Raw genomic sequence first — 16,629 nt, forward strand, 5'->3', positions numbered from 1 at the left:
CACCGCTGGAGGTGTCCGACGAACCCCTGGACGTGTCACTCAGTGCTCTGGGCTGGGTGACCGATTGGTGACCGGTCACAGGCTGGGCTCGATGGGCTCGGGGCTCTGTTCCAAACTCAGTGGTCCCACTGCTCCCACGGTCTCCCACCCTTCCCATGCGGGTACCCCACTTCCCCCTCAGGACTACACTCCCCATGGCGCCCCGCGGCGCCGCCGGAAGCGGGCGTGCGTCCGGCGCGCGTGCGCCGTGGCGGCGGCGGCGGCGGTGTGTCCGTCATGGCGGCGTCCATCTCCGGCTACACCTTCAGCTCCGTGTGCTACTGCAGCGCCAACAGCAGCGCCGACCACGTACGTGCTCCCCGCCGCCGCCGCGGGCCCGCGGGGCTCCCTCGCGCTGCACCCCGCCCGGCGGCTGCGCTGCGGAGCTCCCAGGCCGCGCCGCCGCCGGTGGGGCCCGGCCGCGGGTCACAGCGGGCGGGGGCGGCCCCAGACGGACACAGCGGAGCGGGATGCGGGGTGTCCGGGCGGGATGCGGGGTGTCCGGGCGGGATGCGGGGTGTCCGGCGTGTGGGGTGCCCCGGATGCTCCGCGGGGTACCGGGGATATGGGCTGCCCGGTTTGCTCCGTCCCGGGTAGGCTGTGGGGTGCCCGGGGTGCTTCTCCCGCAGTGTGGGGGGACCCCAGGATGTGGGGTGCGGGGTCCGCGGGATGCTGCTCCGGGGATGTGGGGAACCAGGGGTGCTCTCTGTGGGATATCCGGGCTGTTCCCGGGATGTGGGGTGCCCGGGGTGCTCTCTGTGGGATATCCGGGCTGTTCCCGGGATGTGGGGTGCCCGGGGTGCTCTCTGTGGGATGTCCCGGCTGCTCCCGGGATTTGGGGTGTTCCCGGGCGGGATGTGGGGTGCCCGGGGTGCTCCCCGCGGGGTGGGGCTCCCGCAGGACGCGGGCTGTGGGAGGAAAGTGCTCCTGCAGGAGCTCCGTGAGCGGTTTTCCCGCAGCTGCGACCCAGCAGGGGCGCAGTGCAGAGCCGGGGTGTTCCCGAAGCGCTGGGCTTTGTTGGCACCTTTTAGCCTGAGCTTGCTCTTTTCCTCTGCGCCTTGTGCCAAAACCTCCTGATTGCAGCTCAATCTCTTTCTTCGTTTTGGGTAGGGATGGGGAATAAATTAATGTGCCTTAAAACTGCCTTACTGTTAAATTGCTCTCTGGGCTTTGCAATCCCTGGCGTTGGTCGTGGTCCAGCCCAGTCTCCACACTAAAATGTTTGTAAGTCCCTGCAGGTTTGAACTCCTCTTTGAACTCCTTTCCCTCTTGTATGTGGGGCTGAGCTGTCCCTTTTGAGATGTGTTTGCCCTGTGTGGGGTGTGTGTAGAACGTTCCTTCTGGACAGCCCATCCCTGTGGTGTTGTAAAAGGATGCTGGCAAAGCAGGAAAGCAGCTTTGGTAAAACCTCAGGGCAGTCTCTACCCACTGCAGCTCAGATGTGTCTTTCAAACTTCATCTTTGTTTCGGTTTGAAGCTAAGAAAGTTACAGTAAAAGACTGCATATAGTGGATTCTTTTTCCTATTTTGAATCTTTTTGTTTTAAAATTGCAGGAAGGGTTTCTGCTGGGAGAGGTGAGACAAGAAGAGACTTTCAGCATTAGTGATTCTCAGATCAGCAACACTGAGTTTCTGCAAGTGATAGGTAAGTGATGTAACTCTGAGCTGCTCTGAAGCAGGCCCTGCTCAGGTTTCATGTTTTCAGGAGGTTTCATTAGGAATTGTTCCTGGTGTGAGACAATCTCAGGGCCTGTCAGGCTTTCAGGATCACGTTTGCATCAGTGTCTGTGTGTTTGTGGTTGGGAGGTGAGGAAAGGAAACAAATCTCTGCAAGTTGCAGGGGATTCATGCACCTCCTTTTATGGAGGAAAGATTATTTATTGAAGATATTTTCTGCATTCCGTGATGGAAAAATTACTGTGGGGAATTGATACAGTTGCCTAAGTACAGCATGTGCTCCAAATAAAATGAATTCATAGTTTGATTTAGTGGTACTGAAAGGGCAGATTTTCAGTTCAGGTGTGGATGGATGGCTGGGAGTTGGTGACATCAAAAACTGTCACAGCAGGACTGGACAGGGAATGTTTGTCAGACAATTTATCAATAAGCACCAGTTCTGTACAGCTGATGTGTTGTGAAAACTGAGCAAAGATCAGAGATCTGGTTGTTAGGTGTTGGTTGAAGGAGATTTTTAGACATGAGTGAGAAGCTGCTGCATGTTTGGTTTATAGAAAATAGGAAAGCCCTGAAAGAAACTGCCTTTGTGTTTCTGGATGTATAATCAGCTGTTAAAGTAGATTTATACCTCCTGAAATACCTGGCTTTGTGACTGTGGTCCCAGATAACAAAGCAGGGTGTGCATCAAGCTCAGTGGAAACACAAACAGCTCTGGACTGACTCTCAGATGTCACTCTGGCACAAACAGTGATCTGTGAACCTGTTACATCCCAGGGATTTCCCACCTTGCAGTGGTGATGGCTCTGTGCTCTGGGCTCTAGAAGGTTCAGTATTTCCTGTCCTGGTTATTCCCTAGAGAACAGGGGTGGCAAATTGACTGGGAAGTGTCAGAGCTAAATTACAGAAGATCAAGGCATAGCATTTGTTGTGTTTGCATATGATCACTGTCAGTGTTGCTGTGGCTCTGTGTGCTCAGACAGAACTGGCAGGGCCAGTCTGTTTTAGGTTTTTAGATCAGACCTTGTTCTTCAGTGGTCACTGATCGTGGTTGTTGGTGGCAGTGATGTCAGCACCTGCAGCCTTGGCCTGGTTTCCTAAACCAAGTGTTTGTGGGGTTAAAAATTGCTCCCTTTTTAAATCACCCCTTTGTCACATTATTGGTAACAGTGACTGTGTGACAATGGGAATCACCCACTCCTGAAGACCTGCTGGATATTTTTGTATTTGCCATTTTTACTTCAATATTTATTCATCAAAATTAACTCTTTTTGGCAAGAGTTAATGCCAGTTCAGCTCATGAGATTGACAGTTTTGTGGCACTGTTGTCACAGATGACTTTTCACTTTATTTTGTGTCTCCTTAGTGTGTGTACATAGTGTGCACATAGATACACATATATAAAAATAAGTCAGTGTAAGCCTTAAATTTGAAATGTTGGCTCTTTCATGGGGTCTGAGCAGGAGGCTTCTTGTTTCCTGTTTCTCAAAACACAAGGTCTGTGTAGCAACATCATCACCCAAGCACCAGGAATGTTGTTGCAGTCAGTGGATTTGCTGGAAGGAATTGCTCTAAGCTGGAGTAATTGTACTTACAGGCTTTGTTAGCAGATTGTTTCCACAGATGCCTGCATGATGGTGTGAGAGTATTAGAGTTGATACAATTTTCTATCAAGTGAAGGAGTCAGTGACTCTAACAGCAGCACCCTGAAGATTCTTGCCAGTGAGAATGCAGTTTGTCAGGCAGTGTGCCTGGGGTGGATGCTCAGGGCCTTGCTTTGATAGCACCAAATGTGCTGAGATGTGGATGGTGCTGGCTGCTGCTCCTGGGAGCTGGGATCCGTCCTGGTGCCTCTGCTGGATGGCAGCCCCGAGCAGCAGGTGGTGAATCCCTGCAGGGAGGCAGAGCTGAGCAAAGCTCCTGCTCAGCTCCAGTGGGGCTCTGCTGCTGCAGCTGGAAATGTTTGTGCTGTGTGGCCACACAATCCCAGGGGGTTTGGGTTGGCAGGGATCTTCAGCCCCATCCTGTTCCACCTCCTGCCATGGGCAGGGACACCTTCCACTAGACCAGGCTGCTCCAAGCTCCTAAAAGATAAGGCATGCTTGGTGTTGGAAAGGCAATGTAAGATTGGATTTTTACTCTTTTCTCACTCTCCTCTGAGTTGCTGGCAGAGGAGAGTGAGAAAAGAGTAAAAATCTTATTTTTTGTAATAAATGCGAAGATTCTTATTTAATCAACAAAGGATGCTTTGTTGATTAAATAAGAATCTTAGCATTTATCACAACTTTTTCAATGAAAAAACACTGCCCTGACTTTGTAATATTTCATATAACAGAATTATAAAGTGCAGCTGAATGATTTGAAATTACTTTTAACCCCTTTTCTCATTAGAGATTCTGTTTGCCTTGCCTCTTTAAAGACTACAATATATAATATTTCAATGATTCCCTTCCACATCCCTTTTTTATTCCTTGCTGCTGTAAGAAACAATGTATATGGATGCAAATACGCTGTTGTGGAAAGGTGTAGAAAAAAATAAATCAGAAATGCCTTTGTGAGGAGTTTGTAACTATCAAATGGTATCAAAAGTGTGTATTTGAGGCTCAGATAAATCTCTGTGCATTGGAGCAAGTGGATGCCTTGCTTATTGAAATATTTTTCTATGTAAAAGGTCGAATTCTGAAGTGAAGGCAGTTTTCTGTGCATGGTGCTGTGTCATCAAGTGTTGAGACAGTAAGGGCAGTGTGTGGTCTGACACAAATGTTTCTTGCTCAGTAGCTCTGATGTGGAAGGTTCATGCAAGATGTGCCAGTGTAATTTCTCTTTGCCAGGAGCAGTTGGACATATGTCACTTTTTTCTTTGTTTGTTTGTTGTTGCAGAAATCCATAACCATGAGCCTTGTTCAAAACTCTTTAGGTAAGCTTCTTTTGTTGTCTTGCTGTGGTGGCTGCAGAATATAAAAATGTGGAGCTCCCTGCAATATATTAGCATTTCAAATGTCCCTGGCAGTGTTTGCTCATCTGATGGTTTTACAGGAACACACGCAAGTGGCACCACCATGACAATCAAAGCAGGAGTTCACAGTTGTAGTGTAGCTTGGCAGGGGTTTATTTCTCTACCTCTTTGGGTTTCTGTGTATCTGGTGGAGGTAGGGCAGCTCTCAGGTCAGCTCATATCGCTCTGATGATGAGGATAAATGTCAAAATCAATTTAAATTGTTGTAGTCTTGGGCTGGCTCTGCCTGGGCCTGGTGGGTCACAGCTTCCCCTGTGTGCCCTCACCCTGGTAACCTGCTGGGTTAACAAGTTGGTTTGTGCTTAGTGGTGCCAACCTGCACCAATTAATAATTATCGTAACATTTCCAGCTTTCTAGTTATTTTTGCCTTCTGATCTTCTGAACTCCATAATTTAAATTAAATATGGGGATAATATATTCTATTTAACAGCTTCCATCTATTTACATGTAGATTTTCTCTATGGTCTTCACTTGTTACACAGTGATGGCTTCTAAAGCACTGCCTAGAATTCCTTTTGAGAAGGAATTCCCAATTAATCTCCTCTCATCTTGAGAGGTTTCCAGCCAATTAAGAAGACACAGTAGCTTAGACATCATGATTGACATTGGTTGCATTAAAGAGAAAAGCTGCAGTCAGTCACTTGCTGGCTGATAATTACAGAGGGTACTCTTAACCCAGTGATTTAAATGCTGCAGATTCCACACATGGAGATAAAGCACAGACAGAGAAAGAGTTGGATGTCCACCAGGATTATAAATAAATACTGCAAATATGAATTGAAAAAAATATGCATATATAACATAGTGCTCAAGAAATTGATTTGGAATTGCATTTAAAATGGCCCTGCTTTCATTTCTTCTGGGCTGGCAGCTTCTGATTATCAAAGCAGGGTTTTACAGAATGCTGGTCAAAATAAAATTGCACAGTGCATTTCTGTGGTGAAAGTAAGGCTCTGGAAGTTGCTTTGCATTGTCTAGAATGTCGTCTACTTGTAGAACACTCAAAGTATAAATTATTTACTTTATGTATAATATGTGTGTATAAACTGTGTACTGACCTTTCTCTCTTCCTTTTTGTTCAAGCTTTTATGACTATGCAGGCAAAGTTAATGAGGAGAGTTTGGACAGGATTCTCAAAGACAGAAGAAAAGTAAGTTTTCTATCTTTTCCTCCTCTTATAGGCATTAGAAAGAGTGGGTTTGGAAAACAAATGAAAAAAACAAAAAAGTACTTAACTAGAATAAATGCTTTCCTTCACAAATCTCATGGTTTGTTTTGATCCAGGGCTTATCCTGTACAGAAGTTGTTGGATTTGTGGTGCTTAGATTAAACTGGGAGCACTGCCTAATTTCCCTGAAGAAATGCAAAGGTCTCCAAAAGTGTAGGGCTCTATTGACCATCTCCAACTCAAATCTTGAGGAATTCAGTTTGTCTCGTTGTCCTAAACTTGTGGGTAATGCTGATATTGATACCACAATATCAGCCCCTTTGTCCTCAGAAGGTAAATCTGTGTCTCTCAGGTAACACTGTGGGTTTTTCCTGATGTGCTTTGATTACAGAACGTTATTGGATGGTACAGATTCAGGAGAAACACCCAGCAGCAGATGTCATACAGAGAGCACATCATCCATAAACAGCTGACACACATCCTTGGTGTGCCTGACCTCGTCTTCCTTCTCTTCAGCTTCATTTCCACTGCAAATAACTCCACACATGCTTTAGAATATGTGCTTTTTAGACCAAACAGAAGGTAAGCAAACTCTGCCAATGAACCTGTCCTCAGACTTTGTTCTGCTTTTTACTGCTATTCTTTCAGCTATTGAGGAATTTGTACAATTGCACTTAAAGAAAGCTTTATGTTTGTCCAATGATGTCTTGGGGTGCTTATTAATGATGACAGGTTTAGTTTTATGTTGCGGTTTGTGGGTTGGTGGTTTTTTTGGTGCAAATAATTTATAAATTAATATTAGGATGAAGAAAAATTATTTTCAATCTCTAAATCATCAGACCAAAAAAAATCTATTTTAAGAGACATCAGATGTCACTACCATGTTTCTTCTAGTGGACCTGAATGTATCTCTGATAGTTTGCACATTATAAAGGTTCTTGGAGGTGTAGGGGTAGCTCTGTATTAAGGGTTTTTGATCCTGCATTTATTTTGAACACAACTTGTAATATTCAGCTACTTTTATAACAAACCTAATGCAGAAGCTTTAAAATTAGATGAGTTCTGATTATCAGAGGGATGGGGATAGTATCAAGGCTTTTGTAAAGAATCTTTTTTAAATGAATTAAAAAATCTTTCTGTGCTTTCTCTGCAGGTATAATCAAAGGGTGTCACTTACTATTCCTAATCTAGGCAACACTAGTCAGCAGGAATACAAAGCTTCTTCAGTGCCAAATACTTCTCAGAATTATGCCAAAGTTATTAAGGAACACGGGTAAGGACTTTTCCTTTTTAAATGAAGTATCCTCAAGCTCTGCTCTCTGTACCTCACAGAGAATACCACAAATGTACATGTTGAGCAGCAAAGAAACAGTTCTGGAGGAGAGTGGTCAGTTCCCAGGGTGCTTTTTTCCTGGTTAGAATTGGATCTTTTAGAAGAGCCAAGGGAACTCGGTGCACTTTTCAGAAAAGCAGAGTTGGTGTGGCCAGTCCATGCTGGGACCCTTCTGGCTGGAAGATTCTGACTTTATTTCCACCCACCACCCACCTCCCCAAGGAATTCTGTGTGCACTTGAACTCTGCCTCAGAAGCATTGAACTCTTGATGTTTTTTTTAAGTATTTTCAATTAAATGCCATAAATTCAAAGTAGCTTTTCTGGCTGTTAACAATGAAATTGTACAAGCCTAAAGATTCTGGCACAAGTTTAATCTCATTCAAATGAGACTTTATTGTTCCAGAAGGAGTTTTGGTATTGAATATGCTGCTGTCCAGATTTTTGTTTATGACAGTATGGTACATTTTTAGCAATATACTGTTGCTAAAATAGCATATTTAGCAATAAGATACATTTTAAAAATACAGTGATAGACTGCTTAACAGGAATTCAAAGACAGCATGAGCTAGAAACCTGTGTTGTCTTTTCTCTCAAATGATTTCTGCTTTCTTTTTAGTACTGATTTTTTTGACAAAGATGGAGTGATGAAGGACATCAGGGCTATCTATCAGGTTTATAATGCACTTCAGGAAAAAGTACAGGTAACATCCTTTACTCCATATTGGTCTGTGTGTATGTGGCATCTTTTATTCATCCTTTGGTTAAAGCAGGATGGAGGAGATGGAGATTTTTAGAGCTCATAAGCAATTTTCATGAACTGTAGGAAAATAAGACTGACTGTAAAATTAAATGTTTCAGTTTCTATTTAATGTGAACATTTGCAGTGGCTTCTATGAAAATGGTTGGTACAAATAGCACAAATTTTTTTCTCTCTTGCAAGTAAAGGATTTAATACTTAGTGATTTATAGGAGGTGTTAGTCATTTTTAAGGGTTTGCAGTGAAGAGAAGCCCTGCTGAAGGCTGTAGGGATTTGCAGAGGTTTAAAAATGACTCCTGGCTCTGGGTATGGAGCATGAGCAGAGCACCATCTGTTAGTTAAAACTTGTGAACATTTTGTGTGGAGCATGAGTGAATCCTGCTCCAAATGTGCCAAAGCATCTGAAAATGCCTGGAGTGTCAGCTCTGCTCATTGTGAGCTTGTCAGTTCACAGCTTGTCCTGTGTGAAGAGCAGGGGAGCTGCGCTGCCCGGGGAGCTCACAGCTGCTAATTGTGCTGGAGTCACGGCTCGTTCCCAGGCTTTCCCTGTGCTTCTGCCCTGGGGGATTCTGTCTCTGCTCCAGCTCAGCTCTGCTGCCTGGCTCCTGAGCAGGGAACAAGGAGCAATCCCTCCAAGCATCCCCTGCACCTGCCTGCACAGGGGGAGCTGCTCTGTCTCACTGGGAATTTGCACCTTCCAACCTCCTTTGGTTCCAGGCAGCTTCAGGGAATAGGAAGGCTTCTCTTCAGAGCTGTGTCCATTAGCTAATGGCATTGTTCTGTGATGCTGTCCTTGCCAGGAGCACGGCTGTCCTCTGTGCTCCTGCTGTTGTTTCAGTTGCTGTCTGGGAAAATGGAACTGGGCTTCTTTAGCCTGGAGAAGAGGAGGCTGAGGGGAGACGTTGTTGCTCTCTTCTCCCAAGAAACAAGCCACGGGAGGAGAGGAAACCAGCTCAAGTTGCACCAGGGGAGGTTTAGGATGGAAATTAGGAGCCATTTTTGTCCCTGAGAGGCTGTCAGGCATTGGAACAGGCTGTTGAGAACAGTGGTGGACTCACCATCCCTAGGAGTGATCATGGCCAATATTTAATTCCATAGAATCTCAGAATGCTTTGGGTGGGCAGGGACCTTAAAGCTCATCTCATTCCCCCCCTGGCATGGCAGGGACACCTTCCACTGTCCCAGGCTGCTCTGAGCCTCATCCATCCTGAGCACTTCCAGGGATGTTGGACACTAACCAACTGTGGATCTTACTGCAAATCTCCTGTCATGATGCATTATTTAGAAATGCCTTTCCTATAATGCAGCAACAGCCAGTAAAGAAAACAATCTTGAGGTTGAGTATTTCTGCTGCAGTTAAATCCTGCTTTTAGTTTTGTGCTTTAATGGCTTCTTGTCTGGTAGTAGCTTTATTAATGTTGTCCTGAAACCATTTCCTACATTTTTGCCCAACCTTAGCATATCTTACATTTTTCTCCTAGGCAGTATGTATAGATGTAGAAAAAAGTGAACGTGTTGTTGAATCTTTTCAAGCTGATGTAAACAAGTTAAAAAGGCAAATCACACAAAAGAAGAATGAAAAAGAACAAGAAATAAGTAAGTTGCCTTTTATTTACCTTTTTTTTCAGAAGCAGATGCTGTGAGGAGAAATATTTTGTGGAATTAAAATAATTGTTGTATTGCTGATAACTCATGGGAAAAAATATCCCAGTGGGAAAGGCAAGATGATGGGTTTGTGTTGAATGACACCTGAGCTGTGGAAGTGTGTATTGAAGGTGTTTCTGCTGGAATCATCCAGTGTTAGCAAGCTTAAAATATAGGAGAGACAACACAGTAAAGAAAGAAAGAGCAAGTCAGTTCTGGAAATAACACAGGAAAAGATCAGTTATAGGAAAAGAAAAGTGGGGGAAAAAGCTAAATACTGGAGAGATTATTTTTGAAGTAATGTGCTATGCTCCCAGGCCAGGAGCTATGCATGGTTTTATAAAGTTTTTATTCCCACTCCCATTTGCTGACTTAGTGGTAAAGATGTTTAGCACTGAAATAATATCACTTCTCAGTGTTGAAGTAAGTCTTTGTAGGTGTTGTTCATCTTATTTTGCTGCTCCGTAATTTCCTGAGTCAGTGAGCCTTGCTGTGTGAGCACATTTGGCTGATTGCCACACTGTCCCTCCTTCCTAAAAACTGAGTGTGGCCTCAGGAGACTTTGGTTAGCAGTAGATAAGTTTTGTGAAGCACTTGGCTCCTTCCAAAGAGGCATGGCTGATCTAATTGAATTTGGGAGTGCAAGGGAAGACTGAAGGTGGAGAGTAGGGGCAGAGAGCAGGCAGATGGGAAGATAAAAACCTAAATAATTCATAAGCAAATTAGACATTTCAGCAAGCACTGCCTCTTTTTACTCATGTTTTGAAATGATAAGCAAATAATGAAATTTTGTCATTTTAGCTACAAGGTGTTTTTTATTATTTCTGTATCCTGTTACCTAAAGCAGTGTGTGGCAAAAAGATGGTTTAGGTGGGTGAGCACCCAAATTCTGCAATGGGCCTGCTGCTGCTGTGACTGGTATTTTAATTTTCTCCAGGCAGCAAGGTACTGTTATCACATGAGCATTTTAGTCAGCACAAGTTCTTCTTTGAACCTCAAAGATAAGGTAACAGAGCCAAGATTAGCCCAGGACCATGTGAAAGGTGGAAGTAAATGAGTCACTGCTGTTTCCTGCTTGGCTGTGGATGAAGTAGGCAGGGAACTGCTACTATGGGGAAGCAGAGGTGGATATTTAGTGTGGCTGGAGCTGATCCCAGCACAGATGGGAAAAGCTGGGGGAGGAGGAGGAAGAGCAGTCAGTGCTCAACTCTGGGTACTACCAGGGAGATGAAAATGCTGGACTGAGAATTCATGCCAGAGCAGAGAATCATGTGAGAGGGCTGAAACAAGAAAACATGCAGCTTGGAGCTCTGCAGTATTTTTAGATGTGAGTAGTTAATTACTGAATCTGGCCTTCTGTTCCCTCACTTGCTCAATGCTGGGAGAATTTCCTTGGTTTTAGTGAGGAAAAGGGAAAGTTTGATTCCAGTTCCTGTGGGAGTGTTGTGTGAGAGCTTGGTGTTCCTACAAACCTTGGGTTAACAGGTTATGACTTCAGCACTCCATTAGAAAAGGCAGTTGAGACTTTAGCTGCCAGATCACTGAAATACTTCTGTACATGTAGCAGGATGTTCCAGGCTTTGCTGAGTGCTGTGCACTTCCCAGATGCCAGGAAATCTCCCACTGCAGTTCTGCTGTGCCCAGAAATGGAGTGCTGTTCTGTAGCCACTTGAGGGAATGTGCTCTTTTTATTCCCAAGAGACATCTCAGTGACTTGGTTAAAGGAACTCTCACCCTCCATGTGGGGTTTCTCCAGTAAACAGAGCTGATCCCATTGTGTCCCTCACCTTGCACATTCCAGTGTCAGTTCTGGCAGGTTTGATGGTTAATAACCCCTTAGGAACCAGTCAAACACTTCAGTCTCTCCCAGTGCTCAACAAAACTTCCTGCCAGAAGTCCTTCCTTGTGTCTAATGTGCAGTACTCAAATTTACCTTTCTGCAGCAGCCTCTTAGGCACATTTAAGAATAAAATGCTTTCTTCAGTCTTGCCTACTAATCCCAGTTATTCCAGCCTTTCCTCTTAGGGCATGATTATTAGATCTCTGATGAGTCCTTGTGTTTTGTAGCATTTCTCCAGTTTTCAAACTGTGGTGTTCATAGTTACATATATTTTGGTTGTAGTTTTAACAACTACAGTGAAATGATACTTACATGTATCTCCACAGCTGAGCACACCTCATGCATATTGATTTATAGTTTACATAAATCAAGTTTCTTTTCTGCAGAAGGGTGCAAGTATTCCTCATTTTGCAGCTTTTGCAGCTCATTATTCCTGTGCACATCTTCCTCAAATTATTTTCCAAATCAGCTCATTTAAGATGACTTTCACATTCCTGCTCTGACACCCTGCTACACTCCCAGCTATAATTCCATCATTTAGATTTTTAATGTGAGTGAAGTTATTAAAATAATAATTTGGGGGAAGAAGACATGGTGATTTCTTTGCAGATATTATGACATTGTCCCCTAGCACAAGGGGCATTGAAAAGAAAGTACAAAGTGATATTTTTAAGATACAATATCAAATATCAATTATGAACGAAAACTGAAGTGAGTTTTACTGAATAAGACACAGATAGACACAGGCAGGTTGAGCCCTAACACAGGTGCTTTTTGATGTGAAAAGGAGCTAAAATATACAGAGAAAAGATGAGATGGAAACAGCAACAGGCTGTGGAAACATCCTGTAGCTGTGTTTTTTGGGAGCTTAAACTGGAGGAAATGATCTGTGCAGGATGACTGTGCACATGAAAGTGCAGCATGTTTGCACTTGGATAGTTTATTTACTTTCTGACTCATTTGGGTTTGAAATGGGATCACTGGGATAACTGAGCTGTGCTGATCCTGGTGAGGTTCAGGCTGCACTGCTAAATTTAGGGGAGTTTGTTGCGCTCAAAGAGAAGGGTGCAGTGTTCAGCAAGATCTGATGTGACAGTCAGGGGTAGTGTATTGATGACTCTGTAAGCCTAAAACCAGAGGTATGAAAGATGAGTAGAGCAGACTGAGAGGACAGGATCCAGTGCTGGAGTGGGAAAGCAGTGCCAGGGATGAGCATTTGGTAACAAGCAGAAGGAAAGAAGAGAGAGGGCAGGTGAGGTGGTCACAGCTCGGCTATGTGGAGCACATTGCCAAGAAAGCATTAAGTACCCCCTGTTCTTTGCTTTGTAGGAATGCAGCAGGCAATTTTAAGCAGGCAAATGCCAACAGATAACGTGGAACCCATGTTTGTTCCCCGAATGTCCTACACTGGCTTTGCTGTGGAAGGCTGCACACTTGAAGATTCCGACGTGTCCGATCCTCCCCCGCCGTACTCGGATTTCAACACAAGCACTCAAGACAGTTCTGGCAGCCCCGGGCTCCTGGAGAGCAGCAGCATCTTCATGCCTCGGCCTCAGGCAGTGGGTTCTTCCAGTTATGTTTCCACAACTGCAGGATTGAAATATTCTGGCAATGGAGCATCCATGCCATCTTCCCAAAGAGCGCTGCCTGACAATGTGGACGAATCAGAAGACAGTGATTATGAGAATTTGCTCGAACCCACAGAGTCCTCTGACAGTGAATACTCACAGACAAGGGAGTCACGACCTTCAGCACATCCCGATGGTGATTCCAGGAACACTCAAACTTCTCAGATTTGATAGGGGGGAAAACAGGAAAAATCCACGTGACACTGTTTTTTCATAATTGTTACCGAGAGATTTTGGGGATTTAACCCGGAGGAAATGAACTACACAGGATTACTGTGCACACGAAATGTAGAAGACTTGCACTAGATGGTTTATTCACCTTGTGATACATTTTGCAAGTTTTATAATGGAATCATTAGGATAATCAAGTTGTACTAATACGGATGAGGTTCATGGATGTACTGGTAAATTTAGGCAAAATGAAATTTATAGAGATCTTGTAGCTTTTGTTGCCATATTTTCTTTAAGACAATAAATTGGGATGTAGTAACTAAGCACAGTTAGTCTACAGATAATGTTCTCGAATCAAAACTTACCTCTTGCACTATCATGCCTTGAATTTTAATTTTTGAAAGGGAATAATAAATATATCAGCCGCCTTCCAAATAGCTTTCTATGGTAAGCCAAATTGGCCTTTGCAAGCAAAGAAATTTTGATAATTCTGAGAAGCCTGATTGGAAAAGATGTGGTCAGCCTCCTTCTGTGGGCATGCCCTCATCAGAGGAGGGGTTTGGTTCGACCTTTTTTACAAACAGAATGTGTCTCACTTCAACTGATGGTTGCCTTTTTTTCTGTAAAGGATGTTGGGGGGGTGGGATGCCTGGTAAATCATCCAGATGAATGTCATAAATAGAATTATTCTGGTTTCGCTGGGTTTACAATGACTTTATGCCACACTAGCCTCATTTATTGTCTCATGTGTTCTTTTAGCATAAATATGAAGTGCACATACAGGAGTCAATGAGCGACAGAAGTAGTAAATTCCATCATGATTGGACTTTGGAGTCTGAAAATTGCAAACATCAGAGACTGCTACTTGCATTTTATTTGCATCTGAGTATTGGATTTACGCTTCTAGATGAGTTACTTTATGTGATAAATAGGGGATTGGGTAGGAGAAGATTGCTTGGAGAGTCCCCTGGGTTTATTACCTCTTTTCCTCTGGGTGAAACATGTAAATGATTATTTTAATTTGAATTGCAGCTCTTGTCAGAAAACTGCCGTTTGGGATAAATGAAGTGTGGTATATTTAGAGAATTTCATGTTTGGATGCACTTACTTTTATTTAAATACTGCTTGTATGCTAACGTTGCCCAAAATATGTGAAATTGTGCCACTAAGAAGTTTGTATTATTGGACTTTATCCCTGATGTGTAAATGAGAAAATACACATTTTAAGATGAGGTTATCTGCAGCATTTATCACTTTCAGGTATCAATAGCCACTTCTTCCGTTTACACCCAGAACAGCAAAGCAGTTGCTGAAAAATTTTGAATATCTCAAATTTACCCACTGAAATTTTAGTCTTCTGGATCATATCCATAGGTAAAAGTCTGTTCATTACCCTCTCCTTACCTGTACTAAATTAAGCAAAATAACTTTGGGAAAAAAATGAGTTGTTAAAGTTAAATTTGCCACTCTTCTACCAAGTGGTTCCATCTTTACACATCAAGTGCTCTGGTTTTAATTATTTGACATTGTTCTCATTAGCCTTAACTGGATGGATTTTTGTCTTGGAGTGTTGCAATCCCTGGAACAGAGACCTTGCTGTGGAGTCACCACCTGTGAGCACCTGTGGCTCGGGTGTGGACGTGTCCATGCTGGAATCAGAACTGACAGGTTGGCAGCCACCCTCTTCATTTTTGTTCTGCACAGAAACCTGCAAAATGTACATCTCTGAGAAAGCAGTTCAATGTGACAATAAAATCTTATTTAATCCTACCCTAGATTTTAATGCTTGTCAGGTGCCACGCTGGTGGAGGAGCTCGCTGGGAAGCAGAAGTGCAGCTCAGAAGTGTTTTTGTTCAGGCTGGTCTGCCTGGGGGACTCAGGGGATGTGCCAGAGGGAGCATTCCATGCCTGACACATGTTTGTACAAGATCCTTGAATTCTGGGGTTATTTAACAAAAAATGTTACGAGTTCTGCTTGGTTTTCCATGCACCATGTAGGTGGGACAGGTGTGTCAGTGTTCCCTCCAGCCAGTGCCTGCCTGCAGGTATTTTCATTCACCATAACTGCTGATTCATAAGGACCAAGGGTGTGGCTTTTTTTGTTTTTAATGTAGGTAATATTCTGGTAAAAATACTGCTTAGACTTTGCAGTGTTCTTGACAGTCCTGTTGAAAACAACAGTGGTGGGTTGAGATCTGTCAGGAGGCCACAGGGAGCAGCTTTAATCCCAAATTGTGGAGTTTCACACCTGTGCAACACCAGGGTTCCAGTGTGACTCCTGGATAGTCCCTGTTGTGATTCCCAGAGCAGCACCTCTAGCTGTGTTCTGTCTAACAGGAGGGCAGCACTGAGGAAAAGCTACTGAAAATTGGCTTCTGTGTCCTTCTGTTCCAGATCCTGGAGTTTTCCTGGTACGACAAAATATTTTCTGGTTGATTGTGAGAAACCTGGAACTGCTGTTTCCTTTGTTTCCAAATTTATTCCCCCTCTGACTGTTGACAGTAAGAAGAACAGGGATGCACCATATGGGAAGCCTCAATGAATTAGAGCTATCACATATGCTTACAAAAGGAAGCATCATCAAATATTTCTGAAATTAGCTTGGATTGACACTCTGGGAGTCTCCAAGTCCTGTCTTTGCTTATGGGGTGGAACATGTTGGCAGAAAGGCTTGTGAGCATTGTTAATTTTGGCATATTCATGACTGTGCAGGTTTGGAGTTCATGTCTCACATCTCTGGGGACATTTCACTGCCTCTGACATGTCCTGAGTTAAAATGTAAAGAGAATCTGTTGCTGTTTGTGTAGCATCAAGATAAGATAAGCAAACTGATAAAACTCCTGTTAAGTGGGAAGATGCTTCTGTGCACTGAATGTAACTAGAATCAGTCTGAAACTTTGCTTTTTTTGCTGCTGCGAGGTTTATTTTAAGGGTTATTTCTGATAACAGGCTTGCTTTGCTGGGTTCCTCCATGGTTCTGCCTCTGAGCAGTCTGCAGATCAGCTAAAGAGGTGTTGGTTTCTGGCTTCCTTTGAGGTGAATCTTCCTCTGGCTTTCTGCTTTCTCTCCAGTATCTGTGGTTTCACACACACATTCCTCTGTCATGTTAGATTTGTGGGGTATTTGCATGTACCTTTATAGTGCTGCTTCTGTAGCTTACAGATTTGGGAAGAAAACAATTTAATTAGAGTTTCATTAGTGAACTGGTAAGTACTTGGGCACCTTCCAGGGCCTGAAGGGACTCCAGGAGAGCTGGAGAGGTGCTGGGGACAAGAGATGGAGGGACAGGACACAGGGAATGGCTTTAAGCTGAAGGAGGGGAGATTTAAGTGGGATATTGGGCAGGAATTGTTCCC

General features: G+C 43.8%; 1 protein-coding gene across 1 annotated transcript; it reads left to right on the forward strand.

Annotated features, from left to right (window-relative positions):
* Positions 1-254: 254 nt before the first annotated feature.
* ABRAXAS2 (abraxas 2, BRISC complex subunit) lies at positions 255-15,043 on the forward strand. Its single transcript, XM_064431553.1, has 9 exons — positions 255-348; positions 1,594-1,684; positions 4,594-4,630; positions 5,814-5,880; positions 6,290-6,480; positions 7,052-7,171; positions 7,849-7,933; positions 9,472-9,586; positions 12,804-15,043. The coding sequence occupies exons 1-9, from the start codon at positions 277-279 to the stop codon at positions 13,271-13,273; spliced, it is 1,248 nt and encodes a 415-aa protein (XP_064287623.1). The 5' UTR covers positions 255-276; the 3' UTR covers positions 13,274-15,043.
* Positions 15,044-16,629: the final 1,586 nt, after the last annotated feature.

The sequence above is a fragment of the Passer domesticus genome, chromosome 8 (genome assembly GCF_036417665.1).
Source record: "Passer domesticus isolate bPasDom1 chromosome 8, bPasDom1.hap1, whole genome shotgun sequence".
In the NCBI taxonomy this organism is placed as follows: domain Eukaryota; kingdom Metazoa; phylum Chordata; class Aves; order Passeriformes; family Passeridae; genus Passer; species Passer domesticus.

Bases quoted from the DNA above. Each gene is read 5' to 3' on its own strand.
- ABRAXAS2 (XM_064431553.1), top strand. From the start codon at position 277: ATGGCGGCGTCCATCTCCGGCTACACCTTCAGCTCCGTGTGCTACTGC. The intron at 5,881-6,289 runs GTAAGTTTTCTA...CTTTGATTACAG, and splicing joins TTCTCAAAGACAGAAGAAAA to AACGTTATTGGATGGTACAG. The intron at 9,587-12,803 runs GTAAGTTGCCTT...TTTGCTTTGTAG, and splicing joins TGAAAAAGAACAAGAAATAA to GAATGCAGCAGGCAATTTTA.